We start from the raw sequence: 13,278 nt of genomic DNA, 5'->3' as shown, positions 1-13,278 counted from the left end.
ACAAGTATAAAACATATAATACTGGTGGATAAAACAAGACTGAGCACAAGACCTTCACAGCCATCTACACATCATAGGGGAGATCTCATGACACCTTCTCTCCATCTACCTGATGATCCTGAGGAACATTGGGATCTTCTTGTTTACAGTCCTGTGGAAGAAGAGGACGGGGACATCTCTCTGGTGTTGTCCTCTTACTAAATAGAACTGGAGGAAACACATACAGGGACTGAATTCATTCTTTATATATAGATCATTATAGGCCGTGTGTATTTAGTTCTGTCTATATTACCTGGTGATGTGAGGGGCTGGGGAACCTCCATCATGACGTCCTTGAACAGATCTTTGTGTCCTTCTAAATACTCCCACTCCTCCATGGAGAAATAGATGGTGACATCCTGACACCTTATAGGAACCTGACACATACAATGATACCGTCATCCCCCGATCCCGTCATAGCGTTACTGTATAATGTCCCAGCATTCCCAGCAGTGTCACCTCTCCAGTCAGCAGCTCAATCATCTTGTAGACGAGTTCTAGGATCTTCTGGTCATCAATGCTCTCATGTATCAAGGAGTGAAGTGGAGGCCCTGTGATTGGGCTCAGGGGTCTTCCCCATCCCTCAGACACAGGGTCCTGACAGCGCTCACTAGAGGTCTTCTTCACTACTGTGTAATCCTGGTTATGGAGAGACACATTAATAAATCTCACTACAGACATTTCCAGAGTCCTCACCTCTCCAGTTCTGTCCACCTGTTATTCCCATAGATAAGAATGATGTAATGTGACGTCATCAGAATCTCTCACCTCTCCAGTAAGCCGTAAGAGGATCTCTAGGTTGAGTTGTAATAGCTTCTCCGCCATTTTGTTCTTGTCCATAACCAACCTTGATGGGTAAATAAGAAAAATTGTCCAAATATAGGTTTCCGCTGAGAGGATTAAATATCGTAGGGACGTTGATATGAAGAGGAGACCGATGTAACAATATAAAGAATCCCATGTAATAATACAAATACTGGAGATAAGAAAACATATGAAGAGATATAATTTGAAGATGCTATATTATCTAGTCTAGTATGGATTGGGATATCAGTTGCTGACCAAGTCATCTCCTCCATGCTCCAAATCACTGGCTATGATGGTCATAGGTATCTCAAATTTGTTGAGACTGATCAGGAAATACAGAGGCTGGTGGATTAATGTGGAATCATTAATGTGTTATTATCCTTACTATTTTACTACATTATGTTATTTACAATAAAACCTATATACTTTAGTCCACACATCAAACAAAATAAATGGTCATGAGCCCACAGCTATGTAGAAAATCACTAAATCTTTTAAAGGTAAAAGAAGTCTAGGTCCAAAACATGAACATATCAGTTTCAATTGCATCATCCACAGCCCACCCCCAGAGTCACTGCAAACGTGAATTATGCTTTAGTGACCTTTTTTATTTAATTGATGGTGATGAAGCGACAAAAGGGCGACTATGTGATAGGCCGTTGTTAGGCCGAAACGTCAGCTGTCACTTCATCACCGTCAATTAAATAAAAAAAGCTCACTAAAGCATAATTCACGTGTGTAGTGATTCTATATTGACTTCATATTTACGGGACCAGAGGCTCCTTTTCACTAGCACCGTATATTCAACTTCCTAGTCGAGTGCTAACCATTCTCTATATCCACCCCCCGAGGAAGGCAGGGCTGGCGCCATTCCAGCAGGACAGGACAATTATGGGTCGGTGTATGGCTCTACTTCCTAACACTGTTATTGAAGAAAGCACTATCTTGTAATCCGAACGCTGCTAACTTCTTCTTCTTATTATTATTAAGTTGATTTCCGCAATTAATGCGGCCCGAACCGCTACACGCACAGACTCCGTTGAGGTGTCGTTTCAAAGCCAGCGTCCATGAGAGGTGTGCTAAGTATTTTTCGTGTCGATCGGATTTATAGTTTTTGCGCAATTTGCGTTTGAAAATTTTTTTTCCCGTCATTGGAATGCACTGTCTCCAATGCTTTTCAATAGGAAATGGCAAAACGTGCCCTGAGGCGATTGAAATGACAGTTGAGCTCATTGATATGCGCAGGCACACCCAGTTACTATGCCAACGCCTACGAACTTCACTTGAACCCCAGCACAGAGCCTCTGCCACATAATATCAGCTCTTAAAGCAAACCCACAGCACAAATGCAAATCTAGCTTCATCACATGACACATGCCCCTGAGAGAGAATGTGTGCGCCAAAGTGGATTTAAAAGAAGCCCAGTCAGCCAAATCGGAGGCCGAGCCACCCCGGCCTCCAAATCGGAGGCCGAGCCACCCCGGCCTCCAAATCGGAGGCCGAGCCACCCCGGCCTCCAAATCGGAGGCCGAGCCACCCCGGCCTCCAAATCGGAAGCTCATCGACCCCTGCCTCCAAATCGGAAGCTCATCGACCCCTGCCTCCAAATCGGAGGCTCATCGACCCCTGCCTCCAAATCGGAGGCTCATCGACCCCTGCCTCCAAATCGGAGGCTCATCGACCCCTGCCTCCAAATCGGAGGCTCTTTGACCTCGGCCTCCAAATCGGAAGCTCAACGACCCCGGCCTCCAAATTGGAGGCTGAGCGACCCCAGCCTCCAAATCTTACCCAGAGTGGCCCCGCCCACCAAATCGGACCCAGAGAGGCCCTGCCCACCAAATCCGACCCTGAGGTGCCCCGCCCACCAAATCGGACCCTGTGGGGCCCCGCCCACCAAATCGGACCCTGAGAGGCCCTGCCCACCAAATTGGACCCAGAATGGTCCCGCCCACCAAATTGGACCCAGAATGGTCCCGCCCACCAAATCGGACCCAGTGGGGCTCCGCCCACAAAATCAGACCCAGAGGGGCCCCTGCCACAAAATCAGACCCTGAGGGGCTGCAGCCACAAAATCGGACCCTGATGGGCCCCAGTCACAAAATTGGACCCTGATGGGCCCCGGCCACAACATCGGACCCTGAGGGGCCCCAACCACAAAATCGGACCCTGAGGGGACCCAACCACAAAATCGGACCCTGAGAGGCCCCGCCCACCAAATTGGACCCAGAGTGGTCCCGCCCACCAAATTGGACCCAGAGGGGCCCCACCCACAAAATCGGACCCAGAGGGGCCCCTGCCACAAAATCGGACCCAGAGGGGCCGCGGCCACAAAATCAGACCCTGAGGGGCCGCGGCCACAAAATCGGACCCTGAGGGGCCCCAACCACAAAATCGGACCCTGAGGGGACCCAACCACAAAATCGGACCCTGAGGGGACCCAACCACAAAATCGGACCCTGAGGGGCCCCTGACACAAAATCGGACCCTGAGGGGCCCCGGCCACAAAATCGGACCCTGAGGGGCCCTGCCCACCAAATCGGACCCTGAGGGGCCCTGCCCACCAAATCGGACCCTGAGGGGACCCGCCCACCAAATCGGACCCTGAGAGGCCCCACCCACAAAATCGGACCCTGACGGGCCCCGGCCACAAAATCGGACCCTGAGGGGCCCCACCCACAAAATTGGACCCTGAGGGGTTTCGGCCACAAAAATCGGATCCTGAGTGGCCCCGGCCGCAAAATCGGACCCTGAGGGGCCCCAGCCACAAAATCGGACCTTGAGGGGCCCCACCCACCAAATCAGACCCTGAGGGGCCCCGGCCACCAAATCGGACCCTGAGGGGCCCCGGCCACCAAATCGGACCCTGAGGGGCCCCACCCACAAAATCGGACCCTGAGGGGCCCCACCCACAAAATCGGACCCTGAGGGGCCCCACCAACAAAATCAGGCCCCGAGAGGCCCCACCCACAAAATCAGACCCTGAGGCCAAAGTGGCCCCTGAGAGGCACCCACAGTTAAATCGTATCCTGAGTTGAAAGTCTTGCAGGGGCAGCAGGCAAGTCTCTCTTAAAGGGGCAGCCCGGGCACCATTTCAAACCACTATCTGTACTTCCTTCAGGAAATACACATCTAGTTATAGTGGTTTGAAAAAACCACTATATTGTAATCCGAACGCTGCTAACTTATTCTTCTTCTTCTTCTTCTTCTTATTAAGTTGATTTCCGCAATTAATGCGGCCCGAACCGCTACACGCACAGACTCCGTTGAGGTGTCGTTTCGAAGCCAGCGTCCATGAGAGGTGTGCTAAGTATTTTTCGTGTCGATCGGATTTGTAGTTTTTGCGCAATTTGCGTTTGAAAATTTTTTTTCCCGTCATTGGAATGCACTGTCTCCAATGCTTTTCAATAGGAAATGGCAAAACGTGCCCTGAGGCGATTGAAATGACAGTTGAGCTCATTGATATGCGCAGGCAGACCCAGTTACTATGCCAACGCCTACGAACTTCACTTGAACCCCAGCACAGTGCTTCTGCCACATAATATCAGCTCTTAAAGCGAAACTCACAGCACAAATGCAAATCTAGCTTCATCACGACACATGCCCCTGAGAGAGAATGTCCGCCAAATTTGATTTAGAAGAAGCCCATTGAGCCAAACTAGCTCTTAAAGGGCCAACGCGCCAAAGTGATTGTTAAAGGGCCAGCGCACCCAAATGAGTCTTAAAGGGCCGACACACCAAATCGGAGGCTGAGCCACCCCGGCCTCCAAGTCGGAGGCTGAGCCACCCCGGCCTCCAAGTCGGAGGCTGAGCCACCCCGGCCTCCAAGTCGGAGGCTGAGCCACCCCGGCCTCCAAGTCGGAGGCTGAGCCACCCCGGCCTCCAAGTCGGAGGCTGAGCCACCCCGGCCTCCAAGTCGGAGGCTGAGCCACCCCGGCCTCCAAGTCGGAGGCTGAGCCACCCCGGCCTCCAAGTCGGAGGCTGAGCCACCCCGGCCTCCAAGTCGGAGGCTGAGCCACCCCGGCCTCCAAGTCGGAGGCTGAGCCACCCCGGCCTCCAAGTCGGAGGCTGAGCCACCCCGGCCTCCAAATCGGAGGCTGAGCCACCCCGGCCTCCAAATCGGAGGCTGAGCCACCCCGGCCTCCAAATCGGAGGCTGAGCCACCCCGGCCTCCAAATCGGAGGCTGAGCCACCCCGGCCTCCAAATCGGAGGCTGAGCCACCCCGGCCTCCAAATCGGAGGCTGAGCCACCCCGGCCTCCAAATCGGAGGCTGAGCCACCCCGGCCTCCAAATCGGAGGCTGAGCCACCCCGGCCTCCAAATCGGAGGCTGAGCCACCCCGGCCTCCAAATCGGAGGCTGAGCCACCCCGGCCTCCAAATCGGAGGCTGAGCCACCCCGGCCTCCAAATCGGAGGCTGAGCCACCCCGGCCTCCAAATCGGAGGCTGAGCCACCCCGGCCTCCAAATCGGAGGCTGAGCCACCCCGGCCTCCAAATCGGAGGCTGAGCCACCCCGGCCTCCAAATCGGAGGCTGAGCCACCCCGGCCTCCAAATCGGAGGCTGAGCCACCCCGGCCTCCAAATCGGAGGCTGAGCCACCCCGGCCTCCAAATCGGAGGCTGAGCCACCCCGGCCTCCAAATCGGAGGCTGAGCCACCCCGGCCTCCAAATCGGAGGCTGAGCCACCCCGGCCTCCAAATCGGAGGCTGAGCCACCCCGGCCTCCAAATCAGAGGCTGAGCCACCCCGGCCTCCAAATCGGAGGCTCATCGACCCCTGCCTCCAAATCTGAGGCTCTTTGACCTCGGCCTCCAAATCGGAAGCTCAACGACCCCGGCCTCCAAATTGGAGGCTGAGCGACCCCAGCCTCCAAATCTTACCCAGAGTGGCCCCACCCACCAAATCAGACCCAGAGAGGCCCTGCCCACCAAATAGGACCCTGAGGGGCCCCGCCCACCAAATCGGACCCTGTGGGGCCCCGCCCACCAAATCGGACACTGAGAGGCCCCGCCCACCAAATTGGACCCAGAGTGGTCCCGCCCACCAAATTGGACCCAGAGTGGTCCCGCCCACCAAATTGGACCCAGAGTGGTCCCGCCCACCAAATTGGACCCAGTGGGGCTCCGCCCACGAAATCGGACCCTGAGGGGCCGCGGCCACAAAATCAGGCCCTGAGGGGCCGCGGCCACAAAATCGGACCCTGAGGGGACCCAACCACAAAATCGGACCCTGAGGGGACCCAACCACAAAATCGGACCCTGAGGGGACCCAACCACAAAATCGGACCCTGAGGGGCCCCGGCCACAAAATCGGACCCTGAGGGGCCCAACCCACCAAATTGGACCCTGAGGGGCCCTGCCCACCAAATTGGACCCTGAGGGGCCCCGCCCACCAAATCGGACCCTGAGGGGCCCCGCCCACCAAATCGGACCCTGAGGGGCCCCAGCCACAAAATCGGACCCTGAGGGGTCCCACCCACAAAATTGGACCCTGAGGAGTTCCGGCCACAAAAATCGGATCCTGAGTGGCCCCGGCCACAAAATCGGACCCTGAGGGGCCCCAGCTACAAAATCGGACCTTGAGGGGCCCCACCCACCAAATCAGACCCTGAGGGGCCCCGGCCACCAAATCGGACCCTGAGGGGCCCCGGCCACCAAATCGGACCCTGAGTGGCCCCGGCCACAAAATCGGACCCTGAGTGGCCCCGGCCACAAAATCGGACCCTGAGGGGCCCCACCCACAAAATCAGACCCTGAGGCCAAAGTGGCCCCTGAGAGGCACCCACAGTTAAATCGTATCCTGACTTGAAAGTCTTGCAGGGGCAGCAGGCAAGTCTCTCTTAAAGGGGCAGCCCGGGCACCATTTCAAACCACTATCTGTACTTCCTTCAGGAAATACACATCTAGTATTAATGTTGTAATCCGACCGCTGCTAACTTATTCTTATTATTCAGTTGATTTCCGCAATTAATGCGGCCCGAACCGCTACACGCACAGACTCCGTTGAGGTGTCGTTTCAAAGCCAGTGTCCACGAGAGGTGTGCTAAGTAATTTTCGTGTCGATTGGATTTGTAGTTTTTGCGCAATTTGCATTAGAAATTTTTTTTCCCGTCATTTGAATGTATTGTCTCAATGCTTTTCATTGGGGAAATTTTTCTTTAGAGAAAATATGCCCTGAGGCGATTCAAATGGCAGTTTAGCTCACTGATATGCGCAGGCAGACCCAGTTACTATGCCAATGCCAACGAACTTCACATGACGCCCTCAGGACACGGTTTCTGGCGATAATATCAGCTCTTAAAGCGAAAGCCACAGCACAAATGCAAATCTAGCTTCATCACATGACACATGCCCCTGAGAGAGAATGTACGCCAAAGTGAATTTAGAAGCCCAGTGCGCCAAACTAGCTCTTAAACAGCCGACGCGCCTAAGTGAATCTTAAAGGGCCGGCGCACCAATATGAGCCTTAAAGGGCCGGCGTGCCAAATCGAATGCTGAGTGACCCCAGGCTCCAAATCGGAGGCTGATCGACCCTGGTCTACAAATCGGAGGCTGAGCCACCCAGGCCAACAAATCGGCCCCGGAGTGGCCCCGCCCACCAAATCAGACCCAAAGAGGCCCCGCCCACCAAATCGGACCCAGAGGGGCCCCGCTCACCAAATCAGACCCGTAGTGGCCCCGCCCTCCAAATCGGACCAAGAGTGGCCCCGCCCACCAAATCGAACCCTGAGGGGCCCCTCCCACCAAATCAGACTCAGAGTGGTCCCGTCTACCAAATTGTACCATGAAGGGCCCCGCCCACCAAATTGGACCCAGAGTGGCCCCGCCGATCAAATCAGACCATGAGGGGCGCCGCCCACCAAATCAGACCCTCATGGGCCCCGCCTGCCAAATCATACCCTGAAGAGCCCCACTCACCAAATCGGATCCTGAGGGGACCCGCCCACCAAATCGGACCCTGAGAGGCCCCGTCTACCAAATCGGAACCAGAGGAGCCCCGCCTACGAAATTGGACCCTGTGGGGCCCCACTCACCAAATCGGACCCTGTGGGGCCCCGCCCACCAAATTGAACCCAGAGTGGCCCCTCCCACCAAATCAAACCCTGTGGGGCCCCGACCATCAAATCGGACCCTATGGTTCCCCACCCACCAAATCGAACCCTGAGGGACCCCACCCACCAAATCGGACCCAGAGGGGTCCCACCCGCCAAACCAGACCCTGAGGAGCCGTGCCCACCAAAACGGACCCTGAGGGGCCTCGCCCACCAAATCGGACCCAGAGTGGCCCCGCCCACCAATTCAAGCCCTGAGGAGCCCAGTCCACTGAATCGGATCCTGAGGGGCCCCACCCACCAAATCAGACCCTGAGGGGCCCCACAGGCCAAAGTGGCTCCTGAGAGGCACCCACAGGTAAAACGAATACTGAGTTGAAAGTCTTGCAGGGGCAGCAGGCAAGTCTCTCTTAAAGGGGCAGCCCGGGCACCATTTCAAACCACTATCTGTACTTCCTTCAGGAAATACACATCTAGTATTAATGTTGTAATCCGAACGCTGCTAACTTTTTCTTTTTATTCAGTTGATTTCCGCAATTAATGCGGCCCGAACCGCTACACGCACAGACTCCGTTGAGGTGTTGTTTCGAAGCCAGCTTCCACGAGAGGTGTGCTAAGTATTTTTCGTGTCGATCGGATTTGTAGTTTTTGCGCAATTTGCATTTGAAATTTTTTTTTCCCGTGATTGGAATGCATGTCTCAATGGGCAACTTAAAACGTGCCCTGAGGCAATTCAAATGGCAGTAAAGCTCATTGATATGCGCAGGCACACCCATTTACTATGCCAACGCCTACGAACATCACATGACGCCCCAGGACAGAGCTTCTGCCACATAATATCAGCTCTTAAAGCGAAACCCACAGCACAAATGCAAATCTAGCCTCATCACATGAAGCATGCCCCTGAGAGAGAATGTGTGCCAAAGTGGATTTAGAAGCCCAGTGAGCCACCCTGTCTCTAAAACGGCCGACGCGCCAAAGTGATTCTTAAAGGGCCAGCGCGCCAAAACGAAAACTGAGTGACCCCAGGCTCCAAATCGGAGGCTTAGCCACCCCGGCCTCCAAATTGGAGGCTGATCGACCCTGGCCTCCAAATCGGACCCAGCGTGGCCCCGCTCAAGAAATCGGACCCAGAGTGTCTCCGCTCATCAAATCAGACCCAGAGTGGCCCCGCCCAGCAAATCGGACCCAGAGAAGCCCCGCCGACCAAATTGGCCCCCGAGTGGCCCCGCCCAGCAAATCGGCCCCCGAGTGGCCCCGCCCATCATATTGGGCCCCGAGTGGCCCCACCCTCCAAATCGGACCCTGAGGGGCCCCACCCACAAAATCGGGCCCTGAGGGGCCCCACCCACAAAATCGGACCCTGAGGTCAAAGTGGCCCCTGAGAGGCACCCACAGTTAAAATGGATCCTGAGTTGAAAGTCTTGCAGGGGCAGCAGGCAAGTCTCTCTTGGGCAGCCTGGGCACCATTTCAAACCACTATCTGTACTTCCTTCAGGAAATACACATCTAGTTATTATTATAGTGGTTTGAAAAAACCACTATATTGTAATCCGAACGCTGCTAACTTATTCTTCTTCTTCTTATTATTATTATTATTAAGTTGATTTCCGCAATTAATGCAGCCCGAACCGCTACACGCACAGACTCCGTTGAGGTGTCGTTTCGAAGCCAGCGTCCATGAGAGGTGTGCTAAGTATTTTTCGTGTTGATCGGATTTGTAGTTTTTGCGCAATTTGCGTTTGAAAATTTTTTTTCCCCATCATTGGAATGCACTGTCTCCAATGCTTTTCAATAGGAAATGGCAAAACGTGCCCTGAGGCGATTGAAATGACAGTTGAGCTCATTGATATGCGCAGGCAGACCCAGTTACTATGCCAACGCCTACGAACGTCACATGACATCTCCAGAACAGAGCTTTTGCCACTTAATATCAGCTCTTAAAGCTAAACCCACTGCACAAATGCAAATCTAGCTTCATCACATGACGCATGCCCCTGAGAGAGAATGTGTGCGCCAAAGTGGATTTAGAAGCCCAGTGAGCCACCCTGGCTCTTAAAGGGCCGACGCGCCAAATTGATTCTTAAAGAGCCGGCGCACCAAAATGAGTCTTAAAGGGCCGGCGCGCCAAATCGAAAGCTGAGTGACCCAAGGCTCCAAATCGGAGGCTGATAGACCCTGGCCTACAAAAAGGAGGCTGAGCAACCCTGGCATCCAAATCGGACCCAGAGTGGCCCCGCCCACGAAGTCGGACCCAGAGTGGCCTCGCCCACCAAATCAGACCCAGAGTGGCCCCGCCCACCAAATTGGACCCTGAGGAGCCCCACCCGCAAAATCGGACCCTGAAGGCCCCACCCACAAAATCGGACCCTGAGGGGCCCCACCCACAAAATCGGACCCTGACTGGCCCCGGCCACAAAATCGGACCCTGACGGGACCCGGCCACAAAATCGGACCCTGAGGGACCCCACCTACAAAATTGAACCCCGAGGGGCCCCAACCACAAAATCGGACCCTGAGGGGCCCCAACCACAAAATCGGACCCAGAGTGGACCTGCCCACCAAAATGGACCCAGGGGGCTCCACCCACAAAATCAGACCCTAAGGGGCCCCACCCACAAAATCGGACCCTGAGTAGACCCGGTCACAAAATCAGACCCTGAGGGGCCCCAACCACAAAATCGGACCCTGAGGGGCCCCGGCCACAAAATCGGACCCTGAGGGGCCCCAGCCACAAAATCGGACCCTGAGGGGCCCCAGCCACAAAATCGGACCCTGAGGGTCCCCGGCCACAAAATCGGACCCTGAGCGGCCCAACCACAAAATCGGACCCTGAGGGGCCCCGGCCACAAAATCGGACCCTGAGGGGCCCCGGCCACGAAATCAGACCCTGACGGGTGCCGGCCACAAAATCGGACCCTGAGGGGCCCCAACCACAAAACCAGACCCTGAGGGGCCCCAACCACAAAATCGGACCCTGAGGGGCCCCAACCACAAAATCGGACCCTGAGGGGCCCCGGCCACAAAATCGGACCCTGAGAGACCCCGGCCACAAAATCGAACCCAGAGGGGCCCCACCCACAAAATTGGACCCTGAGCGCCCCCAACCACAAAATCGGCCCTGAGGGGCCCCAACCCCAAAATCGGACCCTGAGGGGCCCCGGCCACAAAATCGGACCCTCAGGGGCCCCGCCCTCAAAATCGGACCCTGAGGGGCCCCTCCCTCAAAATCGGACCCTGAGAGGCCCCGCCCACCAAATCAGACCCTGAGGGGCCCCGCCAACCAAATCGGACTCTAAGGGGCCCCACCCACAAAATCAGACCCTGAGGGCCCCCAACCACAAAATAGGACCCTAAGGGGCCCCACCCTCAAAATCGGACCCTGAGTAGACCCGGCCACAAAATCAGACCCTGAGGGGCCCCAACCACAAAATCGGACCCTGAGGGGCCCAGGCCACAAAATCGAACCCTGAGGGGCCCCACCCTCAAAATCGGATCCTGAGGGGCCCAACCAACAAAATCGGACTCTGAGGGGCCCCAGCCACAAAATCGGACACTGAGGGGCCCCACCCACAAAATCAGATCCTGAGGGGATCCGGCCACAAAATCAAACCCTGAGGGGCCCCACCCACAAAATCGGACCCTGAGGGGCCCCAACCACAAAATCGGACCCTGAGGGGCCCCAACCACAAAATCGGACCCTGCGGGGCCCCGGCCACAAAATCGGACCCTGAGGGGCCCCGCCTACAAAATCGGACTCTGAGGGGATCCGGCCACAAAATTAGACCCTGAGGGGCCCCACCCACAAAATTGGACCCTGAGGGGCCCCACCCACAAAATTGGACCCTGAGGGGCCCCACCCACAAAATTGGACCCTGAGGGGCCCCACCCACAAAATCGGACCCTGAGGGGCCACACCCACAAAATCGGACCCTGAGGGGCCACACCCACAAAATCGGAGCCTGAGGGATCCCCGCCAAGGAATCAGATCCTGAGGCGCCCCACCCACCAAATCAGACCCTGAGGCCAAAGTGGCCCCTGAGAGGCACTCACAGTTAAAATGGATCCTGAGTTGAAAGTCTTGCAGAGGCAGCAGGCAAGTCTCTCTTAAAGGGGCAGCCCAGGCACCATTTCAAACCACTATCTGTACTTCCTTCAGGAAATACACATCTAGTATTAATGTTGTAATCCGAACGCTGCTAACTTATTCTTATTATTCAGTTGATTTCCGCAATTAATGTGGCCCGAACCGCTACACGCACAGACTCCGTTGAGGTGTCGTTTTGAAGCCAGCATGCAAGAGTGGTGTGCTAAGTATTTTTCGTGTCGATCGCATTTGTAGTTTTTGCGCAATTTGCGTTTGAAATTTTTTTTCCACATCATTGGAATGCACTGTCTCAATGCATTTCAATAGGAAAGTTTTGCCATAGGAAGACATGGGGCAGCTTCATCACATGACGATGAGAGAGAATGTGCGCCAAAGTGGATTTAGAAGCCCAGTGCGCCATACTGGCTCTTAAAGGGCCGACACGCCAAAGTGATTCTTAAAGGGCCGGCGCACCAAAACAAGTCTTAAAGGGCCGGCACGCCAAATCGAAAGCTGAGTGACCCCAGGCTCCAAATCGGAGGCTGATTGAACCCGGCATCAAAATCGGAGGCTGAGCCACCACGGCCTCCAAATCGGAGGCTGAGCCACCCCGGCCCCCAAATTGGAGGCTGAGCCACCCCGGCCCCCAAATTGGAGGCTGAGCCACCCCGGCCCCCAAATTGGAGGCTGAGCCACCCCGCCCCCAAATCGGAGGCTGAGCCACTCCGGCCCCCAAATCGGAGGTTGAGCCACCCCGGCCTCCAAATCGGAGGTTGAGCCACCCCGGCCTCCAAATCGGAGGCTGAGCCACCCCGGCCTCCAAATCGGAGGCTGAGCCACCCCGGCCTCCAAATCGGAGGCTGAGCCACCCTGGCCGCCAAATCGAAGGCTGAGCCACCCCGGCCACCAAATCGAAGGCTGAGCCACCCCGGCCGCCAAATCGAAGGCTGAGCCACCCCGGCCGCCAAATTGGAGACTGAGCCACCCCGGCCTCCAAATTGGAGACTGAGCCACCCAGAGTGGCCCCGCTCACCAAAACGGACCCAGAGTGGCACAGCCCACCAAATCGGACCCTGAGGGGCCCCGCCCACCAAATCGGACCCAGAGTGGCCCCATCCACCAAATCGGACCCTGAGGAAAACCGCTTACCAAATCGGACACAGAGGGGCCCCGACCACCAAATCGGACCCTGAGGGGCCCCGACCACCAAACCGGACCCAGAGGGGCCCTGCCCACCAAATCGGACCCAGAGGGGCCCCGCCCACCAAATCAGACCGAGAGTGGCCCCGCCCACCAAA

General features: G+C 55.9%; 1 protein-coding gene across 1 annotated transcript in view; it reads right to left on the bottom strand.

Moving 5' to 3' along the window:
- The window catches only part of LOC141052942 (uncharacterized), a 51,317-nt gene that overhangs the window by 16,771 nt on the left and 21,268 nt on the right, over positions 1 to 13,278 (bottom strand). Inside the window, exons 2-5 of the mRNA XM_073550274.1 lie at positions 808 to 886; positions 499 to 678; positions 293 to 416; positions 110 to 207 (exon numbers count right to left, since the gene is read on the bottom strand). Coding sequence (XP_073406375.1) covers positions 110 to 207; positions 293 to 416; positions 499 to 678; positions 808 to 879 — 474 coding nt within the window. The 5' untranslated portion in view covers positions 880 to 886. The remainder of the gene's footprint in view (positions 1 to 109; positions 208 to 292; positions 417 to 498; positions 679 to 807; positions 887 to 13,278) is intronic.

Source organism: Dendrobates tinctorius, unplaced genomic scaffold (genome assembly GCF_039654945.1).
Source record: "Dendrobates tinctorius isolate UK_male_01 unplaced genomic scaffold, ASM3965494v1 ptg000164l, whole genome shotgun sequence".
NCBI classification, from domain to species: domain Eukaryota; kingdom Metazoa; phylum Chordata; class Amphibia; order Anura; family Dendrobatidae; genus Dendrobates; species Dendrobates tinctorius.
The sequence above is the reverse complement of the archived record's forward strand: the minus strand, read 5'-3'. Positions and strand labels throughout refer to the sequence as shown.